This window comes from Tiliqua scincoides, chromosome 1, assembly GCF_035046505.1.
Source record: "Tiliqua scincoides isolate rTilSci1 chromosome 1, rTilSci1.hap2, whole genome shotgun sequence".
Classification (NCBI taxonomy): Eukaryota; Metazoa; Chordata; class Lepidosauria; order Squamata; family Scincidae; genus Tiliqua; species Tiliqua scincoides.
This window is the reverse complement of record NC_089821.1, coordinates 182,715,572-182,736,353: the sequence shown is the minus strand read 5'-3', so window position 1 is coordinate 182,736,353 and position 20,782 is coordinate 182,715,572. Positions and strand designations below refer to the sequence as shown.

Here is a 20,782-nt window from a genome sequence, read left to right as displayed (position 1 = left end):
ATGACTTCATGGAGAAGTAGGCATCATACCATTGTGAATGCATGTCAGTGGGAGTAGTTTTGCTGTCCTTGAGCATGTTGACTTTGTACAATTTCTAAAGAGCATTTATGTGATTCTGCTATAAAGATTGCCTCTGTCACAGAGTTTAGTAGAACCATGAAAACCTGAAAATCTTGCACTCCAATTTCTAAAAAGTTTTTGGCCTTCATGGTAACCTTGTATGATCTGTGGACTTTGTGATTTTTTGAAGAATTTTCCCTTCACCTTTTCTTCATGGCTCTAAAAATGAACAAGGAAAAAAATCCCAAACTTTAAATCAAGGGAATGCATTTCATTTAAAGTATTGTTGATCTACGACAGTACTGTACATTGATCTAGAATGTTGTTGTTTCGTTGGTTTAGATTTGCCCACCATAGAAGAATTGATGAAACCTATCAGAGCAGATTCATCTCTTGCCAGGGGCTATGATCTGGAACCTAAGAGGTATTCATTATGGAAAACGCATTTGTTTACCTTGTTGTTTTCACTCTCTCTACCCTGTTGAAAGAATTTGGGTATATTTGGGTATCTGCTGGGCAGCCTGATCCTCCGCCTGGGCAGCATTGTTCTCGTGTGCTGCCCAAGCAACAGCCATCACAAATATGTCATAAGGCACATTGCAGCATCCAGGAAGGGAGAGGCACCAGTGGGGAGGCCAGCAACAGTTGGCACTGCGCCTCCTCGCTGGCGGGAGGATGCCAGGCACCCACAAGCGGTAAGTACTCCGCCGCTCAGCAGGAAGGCATTCCTGGACAAGAGGAAGGTGTGAGAGTGGGTATTTCTGGGCAGGGAAAGGGTGGCCCATGGGGTGGCTCAGGCCTAAGAGGGGAGCAGAGACGGCAGCGGAGTCCTATCCCCCACTTTTGTGCTGAAAGCCTGACATGGGCTTTTCAAATCTGCACCAGTGATTCTGCTTTTGCAGATCCAAGTAGACCCATAGGGGCTGCAGAGGTGCTACATGGGGTAAGGGAACCATTGTCTCCTTACTCCAAGGAGACCTCCGGCTGCTTCTTCTGTCCCAAAGATTACAGTTGGCATTTAATCCTGAAGTTATTCCTCCACTATATGACTCCGTATAGTCACTGCCTATTTTTGTTCCATTTTTGTCCCTATTAGCTAGTATCTGTAGTTTAAATTCTGCTTAAATCCTGTCCTGCAGGAGTCTGGTATAAGTTAAATGGGCTCTGATGTTATGCTGTGTTAACCAGCATCAACTACGTATAGTTTTTTTATATGATATCATTAGTGATCATATGTAGTGAGGAAAGACCAGGTCTCATCACATATGTTTTTATTTTCTCTTTCTGTAGTTCTGTGAAAGTGCTGCATAGCAGCACAGATGATTTAGGAATCTGTTTGCCACTTAAGGAGCCCCAGAGTGACACTATTCTGCAAAATCAAAATATTGAGTGTTTGCTGGACCAGCATCATGAGCAAGACAATGTTTCTGTTCAGGCAGTTGCAACACAAGATAATAAAGGTAGTCATAATCAAGGAGCCAGCAAAGATTCTGAGGCTGATAAAATTAAGGAGTTTGTTCTCCACAAATCCTCCGAATTTCATCAAGAAAATAAAACTAACCAGGTAAGCAGTATCTATATCCATTTATATACATGGATAAAGCTTAACCATATACTGGTAGCTCTTGATTTACACTGTCTTAATTTGTGCATGTTTGACTTGCAAATTAAGAACAGAAGTATAATTTATCCTGCCAATTTTTGAAATAACACGCTCAATAAATAAATTCACCATAGTCTCCAGTGCTCATCTATGGGGGACTCCTTTCACAGACCCAAGATGGCATGGGGGAGGGTTGAGGCAGGAGGCTACTGGGAGTGGCGGAGCGAGTGGCTACCGATGGCTGAGAAAGCAATGAGGAAAACAAGATACATTTCCTAACCACAACCCTTCCTCTGAGGCAAACACTCCTATCTGCCTACATGTTCAGCCTTTTCACTGGCAGCAGCTATAGCAGCCAGTGCCTGAACTGGAGCCTCACAGATGTTCAGCTCTACTTGTTCCCCTCCCCTGCAGACAAGTAGGATGAGCACAAGCAACGGGACTGTGCCATGTGGGTCTCTCATTTTGCCTTCTCCTATTGCTGGGGTGATTAGTCTCTCTGTTCCTTCTCTCCCAAACTGATGCCCTTAGCTGACATCTTCCAAGGTGCCCAACCTTCCACTGCTTCTTCTTTACCTTTGTCTCCTCCGTATCATCCCCCATTTCAGCTCTCCCCACTTCCACTACCTGTCTGCCTACCCCAAATACACTCCACAGGGATGGGGGTAATTATCTGGTTCTGATGTTGTCTGTTGTGATAATTCAGTGGACACTCTGCATCACCTACAGATTGGGACAGATTGCAGATGATCCTGGCTATGGGGAGGGAGACTCCCGGGGTTGACAGAAACCAAGCTTAAGACCACTTCTTCCTCACTGTCTGCTTACACTGCATTCCTTGGTGTAGGAGTGCACTTCCTCTGCTGCTGCACTACCCTTGAGCTTCTCATGTGGGATACCACCGCCCCCCCCCCCAGGTCCATGCAGAGGAGCTGGTCAAGGAAGTTGGAGAAGAACATGCTTGCTCTGGAGCACCCAGAGTGGCTATTGTCCTTCTTCACTAATTTGTAGTTCCTTGACTTTGCTCCTGCACATTTCAAGATCCCTCAGGTAGCCTTTGACCTTGAGCTTTTCAAAATATAGTAGCACTTCTCCATGTTTCAGCAATTTTGGCAAAAGCTACCCAGACATCCTCTTCTTGCCAAATGTGTATAAATGCTCTCAAGTCTGCCTCGCCCCATGAAGGGTTCTTCAGACAGTGAGGAAACCCCTTGCTGCTGAAAGGAGTTGCTGAAGCAGTTGGAATACCTGTATCTTGCATCATTAGTTCATCCAAAGAATCAGCCACAGTTCAAATGCCCACCACATTCACATCTGTCCCTCCTGCTTGCTACAAGCAATGGGGAGGAGATGGCTGCCTTGTAAAGCAGAAATCAGGAGAGGATGTGCTACAGCAAAGGTTGGCTCAGTCAGGAGCCAGTCTCTAGGGAACTGTCTCAACTGGTCAGCTGAGTGTCAAAAGTCCTTTGATGCCCTGAAGCAAGGTCTATCCTAAGCACCTGTCCTGAGAGCACCAGATTTTTCTAAAAAGTTTGTGGTTCAAACTGATGCAAGTTTGAGTGGGTTAGAAGCTGTTCTTTACAGAAATCTGAAGGAGTGTTACATCCAATTGTGTATCTAAGTCGTAAACTATTGCCTCGTGAAACCCATTATGCTGTATGTGAATTAGAATGTCTTGCATTAGTGTGGACTTTGTCTAAGTTAAGACCCTACCTGTTAGGAACTAAGTTCCTGGTGCAAACAGATCACTCACCTTTAGCTTTCTTGGCTAAAGCCAAAGACAAATCAAAGGATCCTGCGTTGAGCTTTATCACTACTGGATTACCAATTTGAAATTCAGCATCTCTCAGGTTCTAAGAGTATTTTAGCTGATGCTTTGTCGCGCATGTGGTGTAGTGAAAATCAGCAAAGCACTAGTTCATAAATAGTAACCAAACTGTATTAGTACGAAGTCTGTGAAGTACTCCCCATGTAACCTCACTGTATCTAATGTTGCTAATACAAACTGCCTTATAGCTTTCACTGCTTTATACCCTGTTAGTAAACCCTGCTATGTATTGCTTAGTAAGTAACTGTAGAGTAAGCTCATTATAAGAAGTGCCCTGACCTGTGTGTTAGCAAAGAGTGGCTGAAGGTGTTGAACCTCCGAGCCTCTCTTCCCAAAAGGGAGCGTGTCATGAATATGTACAGTTTAGGCCTAGGTTAGCATGTGAAGCCTGAACCAAACTAAGTCAGTAACAGAGAAGTGGCTAGCAGTTCCTAGCTGCAGGAATGTGAGTAAACAAACAACAAGAATTACAACCCATTGGAATGTTTAACACCTCAGTAGACTGAGGGTCACCTGATCAAGCGGAATGGAATGCAGCTGTGAATCTCCAGTTGGGAGGGGTAAGAACTAGGAGGGCTAGCAACCAGACCCACTCTGAGAAGATTCTGTCTTCAAAAGTTTCTGATTGGACAGTCTAAATAAGTATGAAGTCACCTCAGTACTATTAGCATAAGAAGTATAATAATGAGTACCCCAAGGGGTGTGTCCAGTTCTTCTTGGGCAGAGTTTTTGGGTGCAACATACTGCACGCTGTGAGCTCCATTGTCCACCATGGGCATCTGGCCTAACAGGTAGCCTGGAGCTAAAAGATCTACAAGACCCAGGTGAGAGATAGAGATTAATAGAGATAGCCAGCTAGCTTTATTATTTTATTGCTGTTATGTTTCCTAGATGTTTATGCCTCTAGCATTTGTTGCCTTATGTAACCTTATGTACTTAATAAAGTAAAATCTCTTTTACTAAGTTGTTTCATTGCCTGTTGGGGACAAAGTTTCAGAATCCTGCCTAGCCGTTCAGCAACCTACCAAGTGCTCATTGAGGTCTAGTAACTTGAGAACTGAAGCTTTAATTGGAGAAAGAGCTCAGTGCCTGCAAGGGATAGAGTTAAGCCTAGAGGGTCTCAGTGTCCCAGGACTGAGGCACTGGCACATACAGGGTGGTGGCAGTACTACTGGACAGGGGTGACTTGAGGACTTTAGAGTCCGAGAACCAAGTACTCTGAGCACCCCAAACCCCCCTAAGTTTGTGACACTCACCTCTTCTGAGTACTTGAAACTTACAGATATTGAAGACCACATGTGTTTTCCTATCACATGTTCAAAACCCAAATGGAAAATTTGAAATTTGCAGAAGAAAAAGTGAAACGGATACTTGAATAAAAAAATTCTCACTGATGTTTCATGTAGCGGCAGACCTCCACAGCCCCACACCCAGGTCAAAGGTCTGTGATGGTGCCCCCCCACAGGCTGTAACCACCACCTCCCGCACAAAAAGCCACCCCTTCCCACTCACCTGAGCCTCATAGAGCCTCACGCAACCTCCACACACATCAGGGAAGCCTCTCTGAGGTTCCCCAGTGCTGTAAACTGTGCTTCTGGAAAACTAGAAGCGGTTTCCGACCCTGTCCGGAGCCTCAGAGAGGCTTCCATGGAGTCCTAGTAGCTTGTGCCCAGGGCTTTCGTACCATTGGACCTTATGGCAGGTCTGCAACTGGTCTCCTGGGAAGCTGTGTGAGTTTTGCATCCACATATGCACTTGTTCCATAGCAAATGCTCATTTCCATTTGGGTTTTTACATATTTGGTCTGAATGTAACTTTCTTTGGATACAATCCATTGAGATTTCCTTTCAGATAAATTGTATTAGGATTGCAGTCCCCCTCTTTTTCTGGGCACTCTAATTGTGTAGCTTCATGTGCCTGAAAGAAAATTGGTTGGTTGTCCTTTGTTTTCAGACCTTAGGAAGTACTTGGGTTTGGTTGCTGACAGAATGATGTTTTATGAATGAACTAAATGGAAATTAGATCTAGCTCATTGGAATGTTAGTACTGTATGTGCCACATTATGGCTTAATGCTGCTGTAATCACTACTATCCCCCTTGAACTTTCAAATGACCACAAATTTAGTGCATGTAGATTTAGCAATCTCGTTATATATTTTAATTGTACATGCTTATTTTTACATTCCCAAACTAGGTTTGTTGATAAAAATTTCATCTTCCTCTCAGGCACATCAGGACAGCACTTGGACTAAAGAGGGTTTAAATGCAGTGATAAACAAACAAGTAATGTATAAGAATACCAAAAATTCAGCTGCTATGCATAAAAAGAAATCTCTAAGTGGACCTTATACTGCTGTTAGGAGTTCTGGATATGGCAAATCTAGTTCTCCATTAAAACACCTTTCCACTGTTAATGAGAAGAAGGGATTAAAAGAAGGTATCAAAAAGCCAGTTTTAAAAGCCAGATCCCCTCCAAGACAAAAAGGTAACTGATTGTTCATATGTTTTTAATGAAAGCATGTTTTGTTTTTCATAGAGGTACAATGTGAGTGTGGAACTCCTCAAAATTACGTTAGTGCATGTTACTTCTTGTGATAATGGTATTTAGAAATGTGATTTATATGGTGAATTTCAAACACTTAAAAACAAAATTGATACTTAACTAAATATTTGTGACTGCAATCTAGCACTCCAAGTTTGTATAGATTGCATTGAACCAAGCTGGTCTCTGTTTAATTTTGTACAGTTCTTGGGACTAGTGCTTTTTAAAATATATAGTATTATATACAATATATAGCATTGTGTATAGTATATAGTATAACAATGGTTCCCAAAGTGGTGGGTCGCAACCCACCATGGGGAACCAAAACTGGGTCATTCCCCCTTAAGGAGAATGGTTTTCACATGAAAACCAGAAGTGCACTCCAGTCCCCATACAGAGCAATTTCAAGCATCTAGGAGGCCTACAGAGGGGGCTGTGGGCCTCCCAGATCCTCCCCAAGGCCAGTAAGACCCTGCAGATAAGGGGGAAAAACACTGGGTCCCCACGGCACCGCAATTACTGCATTGCCATCAGAACACCCCACCCTAGGCCCCACCCCCACATATTCTTACCTGCAGTCCCAAAGTCCAAGTACAACTTTGGGAACCACTTCCAGGTATTATAAAGTACTATATAAAATATATAGTATAGTAGTATAAAATATATTGTATTATAAATAAAATTGATTGATTTACATTTTTTCTGTGTCACAAAGAAATGTTTTCTGGAACTAAGTTATTACAGACAACAGCCGATCCAGTTTCTACAAGGAAAAATAACCTTGTTACTTCTGGACATCCATCAGCAAATAGTCTTCAACAACAAGCTAAAGCAAGGGACTCTTGCCTTCAGACTCACAATGTAAGTCGCAGAGTCGCTGCTCCCAGATTGACATTTCTTAAGGAGATGTGGCAGGGAATAGCAATATGCAATAGATTGAGCCATGCATAGCTGTTCCCTTCTGGCTTCCAGGTATTTTACCCTTGCTTGAGATATCTTCCCCCACCCCCCATGCTGCATTCCATATGCATTCCACATACTGTCAGCAGCAACTTTTCAGAGAACTTTGATGGGGAGGAGTAGATGGGGAAAGGTGGTTTTCATGGGCTTAGTTTCCATGAACATTATACTCTAGATCAGTGATTTTCAACCTTTTTCATCTCACAGCACCCTGGCAAGGCACTAAAATAGTCAAGGCACACCATCAGTTTTTTGACAATTGACAAGGTACACTGTGAGCCAATGAAGGGCTCACATCCCTCAATGGCCCCCCTAATAAAGGACCTTTTCCCAAATTTCCACAGTACATCTGGGGACCATTCGCAACACACCAGTGTGCTACAGCACAGTGGTTGAAAATAGCTGCTCTAGATGCTGCCCATTTTTTTTAAACTAGGTTTCCTCGTATTCCCCCCAAAGCAGCGGGAGGGAGCTTTACTTACTAAAAAGAGTTCAGGAAGCAGAGGAAAAATGGGCTACAGCCCATGATTTGACTCTACAGCTAAAAGCCACATCTTTGCAAAAGGAGAAGGAAATGGAGACAAAAATATTGGAAATGAAAATGCAACAAGATAAAGAGCTTTTTCAGCTAAACCAAGAAAATTATGTTCTTCGAACTCAGGTACTGAATCCCTTTCCCTATTCAATTAAAAAAAATAGTTACTTTCTTATATTGCTCACTAAACATGACATTTATTTCATTTTAATTGTAATAATATCAATTTATAAAGCACTGAATATGGCATATTACAAAATGATAGTGATGTTTTGCTTTTAGAAGAATAACAGCCCAATCCTGAGCTGCCTGGGGCACGCGGCTGCAGCAGGGGACTTTGGTCTCTTTCTCCCCATTAAGGGAAACAGCCCTGCAATGGGGCTACTTGTTTCACCACCGACCAAAAGGTTGGCGGTGAGGGAACAGCATTCATGTCAGGCAGTGAGCCCCGCACGAATGCTTTGGATCTGGTGGAGCGGAGCCCCACCAGACCTGCCTCCCTGCCTCTCCGCTCCCACCCTCCGTCATGCCTTCTGCCAGCCCTTGCCCCACCTCCCCGTCATGCCACCTCCCTGCCCTCTCTTTGCCCTCTGCCAGCCTCCCCCCCTCTCTGTCACGCCTCCTCCTCGTCTCTCCCCCAGCCCCCACTATCCTCTCCGCAGCTTGGCGGTCCATGAGACCGCCAAGTGGCAGAGGCCGTGCGCCTGCCAGGCACTGGCCCAGCGCCAGCCAGCACTGGGCTAGCATGGGCGCTAGCCCAGCGGTAAACTTCGCAAACATGCCGTACAGCATATTTGCAACAGTGTACTCCGGCAGAAAGCCAGAGCACTGAGCTCCTTGCATCTTTTTTATATCTTATTTAAGAAAATATAATATTTAGCTATAAAACCTCTGCAGGAACTATTAATAATAAAAGAAATGCCAGTGTTTTTTAATTTATGGTTTTCATAGAATGGGATAAAGCCATATAGGACATCCTGAGCTTCTTTGGGAATTGTCCTGATAAAAATATTGATTAGCAAGATGAAAAACATCCCATTAAATGGAGGCAAGCCTTTTTATAAGGTCTCCTTCTGGCTAACAATTTCATATCTATCATGCATGTTTTATCAGCTAAATAAGAGTGACGAATTGAACAAAGGAACAAAATGGGCACACATGTGCACAAAAATTCCTGATGATGGAGAAATGTTGAAAGAAATTCAAAAAGAAGTCCAGAATCAGGAGATCCTTCTTCAAGGGTATCAACAGGTAAGGATTTATTTTTCTTGTTGTAAAAAGGTAGACTGCAGAAGGTAGGATTTTTCTTATTAGGTAAACGTCATGGTCATCTTTAAAAGCTATGACTGTGTTCAGATATAGCACAGGCAGCCCAATCCTAATGGGACGTCCCATGGTACAATACAACAGCGCTGAAATAGCCACCACTGTATCCCACATGAGGAGAGAAGCAGCTGGAAGTCACCTCGAGATAAGGGAACCCTTTACCCTGTGTCAGACCCTAGCAGCAGCTACAGGTCTACTTGGATCTGCGCCAGTTCTCTTACCCCATGTCAAGTCCTGGCAGCCCCAATGGGTCTATTCAGATCTGCACCCGCTATTTAATGGGCACAGAACCAAGGAGACTTCGGAGGAGGTATAAGATCAGGTAGCAGCCACTGCTGCCATCCCTGCACCCCTGCCAGGCCTGATCCTCCCCTCCCTCTCTTCCTTTCTACCCCCTTCCTGCCTTCCCTCCACCTTTCCCTCACTCTGAAAAGCCTCCCCACCACCTGGCAGGGATCCTTACTGCTCCGCACTCCTCCTGGGCATCCGGGTGGTACTGAGACCCAGCGCCGACTGGTGCTGGCTTCTGACCACGCTGTGGGCTCAGTGCCAGTGGTATAAGACTTTCAACACTTTCAGGACAGCTGTTGCCTGGGCAACATGGGAGCAAGCGTCGCTGATTGGGCTCAGGATCAGGCTGTTAGTGTGATAATGCAATATAACAGTAGTCTATGTGACTTAGCATGTGGATATTATCTTTGAACAATTTAATAAGGTATCCTTGTGAATATGCATGTAGCTGAAGTGTGGAAAGAAAAGAGTCTAGATCATGTAGGATTGGAATTGGCTTTCTGTGAAAGGAATTAGTCATTCGCTCATTGATGCAACATACTTTATCACATCTTTTGTTCACCATCAGTTGTTGGTGGACTAAAATGATTTGCTTCATCAGTCAGCCACTTTGACAGAACACTTTTCTTCCCAAAGGCCAATAACTTTGATACAGTGTACAGTAACAAATGGAGGGCAGGAAAGCTTGTTTGTGAAGTGGCTGAGTTGTGCAAGGTCAGATGCAACAGCATTTGTCCCTATTGTAAAAGGAAATGAATAGAAATTAAGCAAAATCTCCGTGCAAAAGGGATGCAGAAAAGCCTGTGATAATAAAAGAAGAGAAGATGGACAATTGTTGCCTAATCATAAGTGAGGGGTATTGTGGATGAGTGTTCAGTACGGTACTTATTCACATGTAGCGGAGTGGAAGAAATGGAGTACTACTCAGGGCAAGTCACACAATCAGGTGTTAGCTGTGTAATTTCCAGGTACAAATTGCAGAAACTCATCTCCACCTGTGAGATGATGGCATAGAAGCAGGGTGCAGCAAACAGGAAGTAGGGCTAAAGCAGCACTTCCATACAAATTTCTAGCTGAGTCTTGTCAGACGGTGTGCTGGCCTTGTCAGACGGTGTGCTAGCTCACAGCTGCCATGCTGCCCTGACTTTACCATGTCTGGTTGCCCAGTCTGCTCCCTCCCATCCCCATTTGTTCTTTCAGCCTGCTATGCTGTGAAAAGGTAGAGGGCAAGGATAAAGGAGTAGAGTGACTGTTTTGGGCAATTTTTCTACTCCTTTTTGGTCCATGTTCCCATCTTTTGAAAGGCAGAATGTGGGTAGTGAGGAATCGGAACTGGATTGATGGAATCCATGATGGTAATGTCGAGGATACTGGTCACTGCAAACTGAAAATGTTCACTTTTGAAAATGATGACTGTTGTTGGAAGTTGCTTTTATAAACACAAATTTTAGCATGCTGTGTGGTACATTATTTGTTAAACAAGGGAGAGTTGTGACACCTGAATGACTAGCATATTTATTGTGACATCAGTTCTTGTGGGCCAAAGTCCACTTCATTGGAGACACCAAAAGAAAAGACTATTGCTTTGCTGAAACAAAATGAAATTTTCATTGCTTTTGCTGAAACAGACCAGTACATCTGCTCTCTAGAATTTGTAAAGAGCACTGTATATGTGTGTCTTTCCACATGAGTAAATGGTGATTAAGTGAAGGTAACTCTTGATCTTTAATTAAGGAAAATGAAAGATTATATAAGCAAGTGAAAGAGCTACAGATGAACAACAAGAAAAATGAGGAAAACATGTTTAAAGAAAACCAGCGTTTGGTGACTGAATTAGCATCCTTAAAGTGAGTTTATTTGGTGATTTTTTTTTAGTAGATCTTAACAAGTAAAGCAAAAATAAATAGGAGGCAGTTCAGTTAAACAAACACTCATTGATACTTGAGTGTGATCCAGTCAAAGCTAAGCACAATTAAGTTCCATTTATTTACGCAGAAGGAATTAAGCATAGGTTTAACTTTCTTATTTGAAATAAATGGGGCTTACAGCCCAGTCCTATAGGTGTTATGGCATTGGAATGCGCGTTCTGCCAGCACAACATGCTTTGCAGCTGTTGCAAATACAGCACTGCCAGAGCACGTGGTCAGTACACAGGCTTTTGGTCAGCTTTTTGCAGCATCTTTGATTTCACAGTATTCAGAATAAAATTTGCCTTTGAAAGTGGAGGCCATTCAGGAAACCTGACTGGAGAGATCAAGATCCCTGTTTTGTAGCTGAAGTACCAAGTAAGCAAAGCCTTTGTGGGAATGTTGTGCCTTTTGCAAATAACTTTAAGTCATTAAGACACACGAACAGATACTCAGATTCACTTGTGAGAATAGTGTTTAAAAGTGGGACTACTGACTGGGGCTTGTGAAATACAAAACTATGCCAGATCACTAATTCCAATTTTTCCAAATTCAATTAGAGAACAGATGGATAAAAACAACCTTTTATCATGCGGTGTGCAGAATTCTGAACCAACTGGAAATCAAAGTTTCACAGACTTGGTTTTCGAACTTCGAGCAGCCAAGGTTAGCTTCTTTGCTATTCCCTTAGAACCCAATCCTGTTGGGCTGCCCTACTGGTGGAACGAGAGTTCCGCCAGTGCTAACTGCCTTAGGGCCAAATCCAATTTTCCAGTGCTGGTGCAGCTGTGCCAGTGGGGCGCACACTGCATCCTGTGGTGGGGAGGAAGTCACAAAATCCTCCTCAAAGTGCAGAAGCACTTGTTCCCTTACCATGGGGCTGCATTATGGCTGCACCGGTGCAGGAAAGTTAGATAGGACTGGGCCCTTAAGAAGATGTAAAAGCACTTTGACAGTGCACAGAGGCATGTGCTGCTGCTAGCTTTTCTCTGCTGCTGCCCCCATCAGCTGGCCTGCACTCTGATGGCATCTCTGTTCCAGTCTGCAGTTGTTTGTCACATTTGTCTCCTGTTCTTCTTTCAAGGAGTTAACGTATAAATGAGGTTCACCTTACACTATAAAGCTGTGATATGAGATAGGAATGACTTTACTGCCCCAGGAAGGGTGTGGTTTGCCAAGATTGCACCCCTCTAAATAGCTATGCAGAGCAATTTTTGAATGTGGATTTTTCCCATAAAGCAGCATGTTGTGTCTTCAGTACAGCAGACCTGTGTCTGAAAATCTTTTGTTGCACCAAGGTTTGTGTAATGTTCAGTGGTTTAGAACAGGTGATATTCTCATGACTTGTTTTCTGTATACTTTTATTCTTTTTTTGGGGGGGGGGGGAATGTAGGCCATAGAAGCCAGCTTGCTTGAAGACAGGAAACGACTGAAGCAAGATAAACAAGCCCTTGAAGTAGATTTGGGGCAAGTGAAAAAGGAGCGAGATTTGGCAAGAGCCCAGATTGTTTCCATTTCAGGTAAAGCATTACCCTGATTGGAAGATCTTACTATTTAGCTTTCATAATAAGGTAGTTCTTCACAAAAGTAATTGAAAATATTGCATCTGTGTTTCCAGTAGCCTTTCATTGTCTTTTGTGATACTGCAACCTCTTCATGATTAGCACATACTAAGGGAGCAAGTTCAGGAGCAAGGGAATCATGAGAGATGGGGGGGGGGAAGAGCCCCTGCCTCACACATTAGCAGCTGCACTCTGTCCTCCACTTCCCACTTCAAGAAGCTGGCTGCTCCTGTACAGTGCCTGCTTGTGTGATTTCTTTCCTTCAAGTAGCTGAAGGGGATCACACAGACAAGACCACTGTACAATTGATCATCATCAGGGAGGAGTGCCTCTGTGATATTACTTGAGATAGGGAGTGATGTGGAGGATGCCCTTGCAGACCTCTGTATGTGGGGGCCACCACCAGAATATGAAATGGGGCAGAGGATAGAAAAGGTAGAAGAGAGACAGCCTACATCAAGGAACTAGGGTGGTAATGGAGAGATTCTTCCACAGTGCATTGGAATTGTCTGCCAAATGATTGACTACAGGCCAGTCATTCTTGAACTGTAGGAGCTACAGCTTCCTATTTGAAATGTACATGCGTTTGCTTGAAATGCAAAAGCAAGAGTACCACACCAAACAGAACTAACAACCATTCCCACAAATGGCTGTTATAATCAAACTTACAGGAGTTTCTCTCCACAAATGGAGACAAAGAATTTTGCTAGTGCTTTTGTTTTGTTTTTGAACTTGATTGTTAACTTTAAATTCAGCACTCATTAATAGTTAGTATAAATCCTTAAACTGTGTCAAATTGGTTTGCCTTCATTTTTAAGCTTTTTAAAAAAAAATAGCAGTGCCCACAACTCACCTAAGTATGAGTTACATATGCTTTGTCACATTTTTAAACAGCACACTTTCTTTCTAGATGAAAAAACATATGAGATGAAGATTATGGAAGAATCCTACAAAGAAGAACTTGGTCGTTTACAGAAAAGACTTCAGTGGTATGCAGAAAATCAGGAACTCTTAGATAAAGATGCAGCTCGACTTAGAGGAGCAAAAGAAGAAATTGATAAACTGAAACTGGAGGTAATTGCAATTTCAGGCTTCACTTCAGTGCAGTGGCAGGTGGGGAGAGTCCAAGACAGATGAAGAGAAAGACAGTCTGTAGACAGCCAGCAAGAATAGGTGTCCTAATTGTCCACATAGAGATATGAAAAAGCTTGGAGTAACATCCTTGCCAGTATTAAGCTGAAAGCCACCATTAGCCATGATTCTCACTAGATGCTCATGGCCAGTCTCTCTATAGTTATCTCTGCAGTCAGAGCCAGATGGTGGCAATCAGGCTGAATCCCCAAGTGACATTTCTTGGGACTTGCTGTGGGATTGATTCCTGATGCATGAGTAATCAGTGGGCATTTAGATCTTTAGATTTTCCTATATAGTGATAGCCACCAAAAAACCACTAGACAACTAAAATGAGTCTGTCAGCAGCATTTCTCTTTCTTCGTGCTATGTTCTCTATAAAATCAGTGTCCAGGCTTTAAATCAGCTGAACATTTACCACACTGGAGTATGTGTTTACAACATTCTGACATGAAGAACAGCATGAGCTAAATTGGAAGTAAACTACACTGTCATTTCCCATATTGGGTATTGACTGCTCCTTGCTATTTAAATAACTGGTTAATCCAGTAGAATAGAAACAATTGTTGCAGACATGCTGTGCGTACCAATTTCTGTTTAGATCACCCCATTCATGTACAGAAATGTCTTTAATTGTAAAATAAAGGCATGCAAGTAATTATCATGCTAAAAATAAAATGAATGAATGCTTGTTCCCATCTTCATTATACTTCCGTGTATATTGAATAGGTTGATAAGCTTAGAAGTGAGGCTGGAAATCAGTCGGCACAACAAAAGAAGCGGCTGAAAGACAGAGCAGCAGATGCCAAACGCATTCAAGACCTCGAGCGACAGGCATGTCATACGTTCATTTAATTTTCTCCTTGATGTTTTATAATTTGTGGTGAAGTTCAGTGAGCACCATGACAACAGCACCACTGTGAGTGCTCTGAAACACTTAGCTGCATCTTCAGCAATAACCGTTGGATAAATGTTTTAAGGGGGGGGAAAGTTTCTGACAAATCATCAGCATCCTGAAAGACTGGTTTCCGTATCTTTATCAATATAGTTCCTGTTCTGTCAAGCAGGTGTGGGCGGACTTCTGGCTTACAGGGTCTGCTTTTGTGTGTTTTACTGGAATACTGAGGTTCACCAACCAGGAACAGTGCAAAATGGTGATTCAGTGAAACCAGTCTCCTACTGCATCCTGCAAGTCATACTGTGACTATATAAGTAGTATATGAGTATATATAAGTATATAAGTAGTATATGAGTATATATAAGTTCAAATCTACATTTTAGTTACTACAGTTAGGGACTTAGAATTTAAAACATGGGGCAGCCTTATTGTTAAAGAAAAGGGGTTAGAAACCCCTGCTAATCTGAATATCATTCAGTGATTTATCAGTAAATTCCAATATACCTTTTTTCTATTGCCTATTTAGTCTATAGATAACTCGCAATCCAAAGAACCACATAACAAAATACAATAAACAGTTCCACCTGTCCAAGAGGACTTTGGCTTGTGTTTCATAATCAATAGTACCATATCCTTTTCCCTGTCCTACCAAACTAGTTTAGAAACTGAGGGGACTTCTAAAAGCAGATTGTTGCTAAAGCTCTGGAACTGCTGTTCAGTTGAAAAGCAGGGATGTGCAAGTCCATCGTGACTAGACTCTAGTTGAGTCCCAAGTCTCCACTCTGTTTGACTCAACTCGTACATGAGTCCTAATAGGCGGCCATGGGGACTCGTTCAGAGCCCTTTACTGATTCTTTTTGACTTGAGTCCAAAGACTTTTTTAATACATGTGTCAGGCACAGCTCCGTGGGGGAGGAAATGGAGCTCTTTATGTGGGGGGTTGTTGGAGTTCTCATTTAATACTCCCCTGATGACCCGATCCCATCTGTAAACAAGGCGGGAGTGGATAGAATGGACTGCATGACAGCAAGGACAGAAGTAGTTCCATTGTGGCTGGTCACTTAATGAGCCCGCCAGAATAATGCCATGAAAAAGCACTCCTCCAGGGAAAAACCTTTGTCCAGTGATCATTGTTTCCTTCAAAGATGGACAAAAGAGCCCACTCTCACCTCCCTCCCCCCTCCTTCTCTATGCAAAACCAAAACATTAACCCTTCCCTGCCTCCTGACTGGAATTTCCCTGCTGCTCACCCAGTCTGAATGAATACCCCACGAGGTCTTTCAAGCCATGAAAAGCATAAGCCGCCCAGACACACTTGAGTCTGTATGCATGGGGGCTCATTTCCGAGTCAGTGGCCTCAGACTTGAGTCAGTGCCAGAGTCATTGACACGTCTGACTCAAGAGTACACGAGTCAGCAAAAAACATGTGTTTTTGTGACTCCAGCTTGAGTCACCTGCTTCTTACAAGGGATGGGGACTTGGTAAAAAGCAAGTTAAAAAAAACAACTTGCATGCATATCTAAAGATATTCTTTGGACCCTGGTCAGTTATTGGCAGTAGCAATACTCTTTTGTTTAAAATGCTGTTTAGGGGGTAAAAAATTGGTCTTAATCACAGGCCAATATTTTCTGTCAGTGACATAGTACAATTAATTAAAATAATTTTTGTTGTCAGGTTAAAGCTGATTGCCATTAACTTAAATTTGTTACCCTCCTTTTTTGAAAGGTTAAAGAAATGGAAGGGATTCTGAAAAGAAGACACCCAAATTCTCTGCCAGCTTTGATCTATGCTGCTGCTACAGCAGCTTCTGAAGGAGATGGTGATGCATCAGTAAAAACAAACACCATTGATTTTCTTGAAAAACGAGTTAAAAAGTTAGAATTGGAACTTGAGGGTAAAGATGATGAAGCTAAAAAAGGTCTCCGTGCTATGGAACAGCAGTTTCAAAAAATAAAGGTGACAGTTTTTACTGTGCTTTCAGGGAGCGAGATTGATTCTTTTTTTTTCCCCTTGACAGGTAGGTGAACAGCACAATCCTATGCAGGTCTACTCAGAAGGAAGTCCTATTGTGTTCAGCAGGCTTACTCCCAGGAAAAATGGGCATAGGATTGCAACAGGGCAGCTATCCCAGCCCTAGCTATGAATAAGCAGCTGTAAAGTGTGCTTCAGCAGCATGCCAAGTAGTGCGCTGGTGGGGTGCCAGCAGGGAGGCCAGAGCCTTCCTGTGCATTTCATCTAACTGCTGGCTGCCTGCCGGAGGCTGCAATGGGGGAGACAGGAGGGTGTAACCAGGGTGGAACTGGGGTGGGGAGGGGCGAACCAGGCAGGGAATAGGTGAAAAGTGTGGGAAGGCAGTGGGAGGGGTGATTCTAGCAGCGATGGTGTACACAGCAATCTCCCTTTCCATCATCAGACTTACCAGGGAGACCCATTGCAGGGTGAAGACTTCTGGAGAGGAAAGGGGATTTAAATTTTAGTCCTCTTTTTTTTCTCTCCACAGTCTCTCACTCTGCTCTACTCCCACTGGATACAGCACATGTATTTTTAGTGTGACTGCATCTGCTGGGGGGGAAGGATAGGACTGGGGAACTTCTAGGTATTTCCAGATGGTGGGTTGATCATATGGTGAAATCAGCCAAGGAAGAAGCCACCATTTGAATTTTATAGCATCAGAATTTCAAAGCTTTCTGTAAGACAAGTCCCGTCCCCCGATACATCAAATTGTCACTCAAAATATCCAGTGGCTCTCATAGAGATTCCTATTCTTGGTCACATGAAAAGATTTAGTCTTCCCATTCATGTGGGCTTAGATGAGCTTACATGGATGTGCATTAGGGATATGTGATCAGGGGAAGCAGAGTCTTCCTGTCCTGTCAGCTCAGCCTCCCTGTGATTGTGCATGTGCTCCACCCAGTTTCTCAGTGGTTGCACAACCGTTGAGAAGGCTGAGCTGCTGCAACCACAAACTCTAGTATCTGGCCAGTTTACCGCCAGCACACACTGTCACAAATGTACCGTAAAACACGTTTGTGAGACACTAACGCTGGTGAAACACTGGTGCTCCACCACTCCATGGTCACCCAAAGCACCAGGCAGCAGAGAGGTAGTTGGGGGCCTGGGGGGAGGCGTTCTGGAGCAGGGGAGGCACGAGGAAGAGGTGTACCAGGGGAGGAGGTGGGGCAGGAAGGAGGCGGGAGTGATGGAGTGCCACTCCACTGCATCCAGAGCAACTGTGCCGGGCCACAGGCCCAACATGGAGGCTTTGATTCTACAGCAGCCCAAGGTTGCTGCAGAATTGAGTAGTCCCACTGCGGGGCTAATTTGCCTTACCCAGGGGAAGGGGATGAACATCCCCGTCTCCCGAGGAGCCGCCACCAGCTGCTTTGTTGCACACAGAATGCCACAGCAGCCATTTTGGTACTGCAGCAGTGCCAGCACAATGGGCAGCTCAGGATTGGGCTGTCTGTCTCTCCAAGAGACTAGAGCTTGCAGCAGTGGCAGCTCAGTTTCCCCTGTGATCTTGCAACCACTCAGAAACTGGGTGGAGTGTCTGTGCAATTACCTCCCTTGTGATTGTGCACGTGCCACCCAGTTTCTGAGCGGCTGCATGATCACAGGGAAGGGCGAGTTGCCACACACTATCCAAGAGACGTCCCAAGACTATTTGAGTCTCTCTGAGATACTAGAGCTGTGACAGTGAGAGCTCAGCCTTTGCTGTTATTACACAGATGCTCGGGCTTCTGGATAGCCCCCAGAATGCCTTGAGGCATGACATCACCCCAGAGCTCCATGCATTGTGCCTCCCAGCCTTGGATCTCACTGTGTGTTACTGATGTGCATCTAGATGCACATTTGCATTTTATTTATTTAGTTATTACATTTATGTCCATATTTCCATGATGGAATTCAGGAAAGTTGTAAATATGAAATACATTCATTGATCCTTCAAACCTTCAGCCTACTGAAAATTCAGATAAATATGGAAAGATCAAAGAAATAGAACTAACAAATATAACTGTATTCTAAAACAAGGCCTCTTAAATCACGTGATGTGTGTACCTGTAAACTAGTAAATTTGGGATATTTATATGGCATGATGAAAATTGTGATAAATTTTACCTATTAAGTGTCCCTTTGATATTTGTCTTTTCAGCTTCAGTATGAGAAAAGGGTAGGTGAGCTTGAACAGCTCTTGGCATATAAATTGCTGAGTGAGCCACAGAAGCTTCAAGACCAGACAGCCAACCTTGCGGCACTCAGACAAGAGATTTGTAGCATAAATGAGACCCACGAGGTTACAGTAAAAAATCTTGAAGCCGAAAAAGATTCCCTTCGAAATCGGATAGTACAGCTAGAGCATCAGAAGACTGTTGCAGATGACACAAACTTACAGTCACTGGAATACCAAGTAGAGCAGGCTCATGCTAAAGCCAAGCTAGTAAGATTAAATCAGGAAATGGCTGCCAAAGACAGAGAGATACAGGACCTCACAAAAACAATCGAGAGGCTTCAGAAAGAGAGAAGGTTTATGCTATCCGATAAGGATTCAGCTGGCAAAACAGACACTAAAGAGAAGCCTTTGGGGTTCTCACAAAAGAGGGCTTTGAACTCGATTCAACGGAACACCAGAAATGAAGAGTTCTTCCCTTGCACACTTGATGAGAAAATATACCAGCCCAACGCCTTTGCTGATTCTCACATTTCTGAAGTCCTGCAAGAAAATACCAGGCTGAAAGATGAGTTAGAAAAGTTGACCCTGGAACTGAGCCAGCAAAGGATCAAATCTCAGGCAGCACTGGCAAATTCGGAAAGTCTCATCAGGAGGTAATATGTGTAATGCTAAGCAACTTATTTTTTTGCCATCCCTTTACCTGGCTTTAATTCTATTCTGTAAAGTGGCAAACTATAGACATATTTTAAAACTCCATATGTTCTCTGAAGCAAATATAGCATTCCCTTAATTTTGTGGTTCACAGCACTGCTGGGAGCAGATTCACTGGCAATTGATGTGAGTGGGGAAGCCCTTCCTTGCATCAGACCTCTGAATCCTGTTGGAATAGGGAAGTATCTTGACTCCCAGATCATGGTTAGGGATACAGTCTATATGAAACCATAACTGTAAAAGTTGTAAACTCAGTGTATTTTAATTGGGTTTATATCCAAGCCCTAGATGAGAACCAGTCTACACCTAGTTAGCACGAAATGGCAAACTGAACAGTTTCACTTCAGACTGCAAGTGGTGTTTTTTAAGGCATTTGCATGGAGGTGGATTTAAAATAATGATTCCCCTTTCATAAAATAGCAGACTCTTTGCATAGAGTGCATAGAACCCTGACTGTAAGTAAAACAACTGTTCTCCACGAGTGGATAAATGTATCCTGGTACAGATAACTCCTATGTATTTTGGTAGGCAGGGCCGCGAGTATAGGAATTTTTGGTCAGTTTTAGTGCTCTCTCTGAAATGAAATACATACAAATCTGAAGAAACAAACATTTGCTTTCTTGAAAACATGGGTGTTTTCCTCTGTTTGCTTTCTTGAAAACATGGATGCATTATGTTCTCTTGGTGGCATCTAGAGCCTTTGCACAGCAGTACACTGCTAGTGGAAGCTCCTTCCAGTCACAGAAGATTCCGCTCATACAAGGACTCCTTGCATGAATGCTGCTCTTGTTCCCTTCACAGAAGGCACTTCCACCAACAGGATGCTGCTATCCAAAAGTGCTAGATGCTGTCCACTGAAGTTTCACAGAACTGAAACAGGTATTTCTTCTTAACTACAGGATGAAGGAAAACTCAGAAGAATACATATCAGCCCTCAAAGCATCACATCAGAAAGAGTTAGAGAAGATCCTTTGTCAGCATGCAGTGGAGCATTCCACATCTAAAGTCGCTGAATTAAACAGCAAAATTTCAACTCAGGAGGTAAAATAGACGAGGTGTCTGTCTCAGTGCTTCAGACAACGTAACAACATTATGTAAACATTACAACAGTTACTTTCCTCTATTCCATGCCAACTCTTATCAATTCTTCCCCCTTCTCTGGAGACCCCTAAAGTGTTCCGAATACCATTTTGCAACTCTGTGCCAATAGGTAGATAAATTATTTTCAAGCTGGTAAAAAGAAGTGAGTAGGGGATT

The 20,782-nt window shown here is 43.3% G+C and overlaps 1 protein-coding gene across 1 annotated transcript in view; it reads left to right on the top strand.

The window, feature by feature from the left end:
• The window catches only part of CEP162 (centrosomal protein 162), a 59,266-nt gene that overhangs the window by 30,429 nt on the left and 8,055 nt on the right, over nucleotides 1–20,782 (top strand). The window contains exons 13-26 of the mRNA XM_066612487.1: nucleotides 403–484; nucleotides 1,351–1,624; nucleotides 5,718–5,976; nucleotides 6,749–6,894; nucleotides 7,430–7,654; nucleotides 8,642–8,779; nucleotides 10,880–10,992; nucleotides 11,613–11,718; nucleotides 12,446–12,572; nucleotides 13,525–13,688; nucleotides 14,475–14,579; nucleotides 16,369–16,599; nucleotides 18,797–19,467; nucleotides 20,425–20,566. Of these exons, the coding sequence (XP_066468584.1) occupies nucleotides 403–484; nucleotides 1,351–1,624; nucleotides 5,718–5,976; nucleotides 6,749–6,894; nucleotides 7,430–7,654; nucleotides 8,642–8,779; nucleotides 10,880–10,992; nucleotides 11,613–11,718; nucleotides 12,446–12,572; nucleotides 13,525–13,688; nucleotides 14,475–14,579; nucleotides 16,369–16,599; nucleotides 18,797–19,467; nucleotides 20,425–20,566 (2,783 nt within the window). The remainder of the gene's footprint in view (nucleotides 1–402; nucleotides 485–1,350; nucleotides 1,625–5,717; nucleotides 5,977–6,748; nucleotides 6,895–7,429; nucleotides 7,655–8,641; nucleotides 8,780–10,879; nucleotides 10,993–11,612; nucleotides 11,719–12,445; nucleotides 12,573–13,524; nucleotides 13,689–14,474; nucleotides 14,580–16,368; nucleotides 16,600–18,796; nucleotides 19,468–20,424; nucleotides 20,567–20,782) is intronic.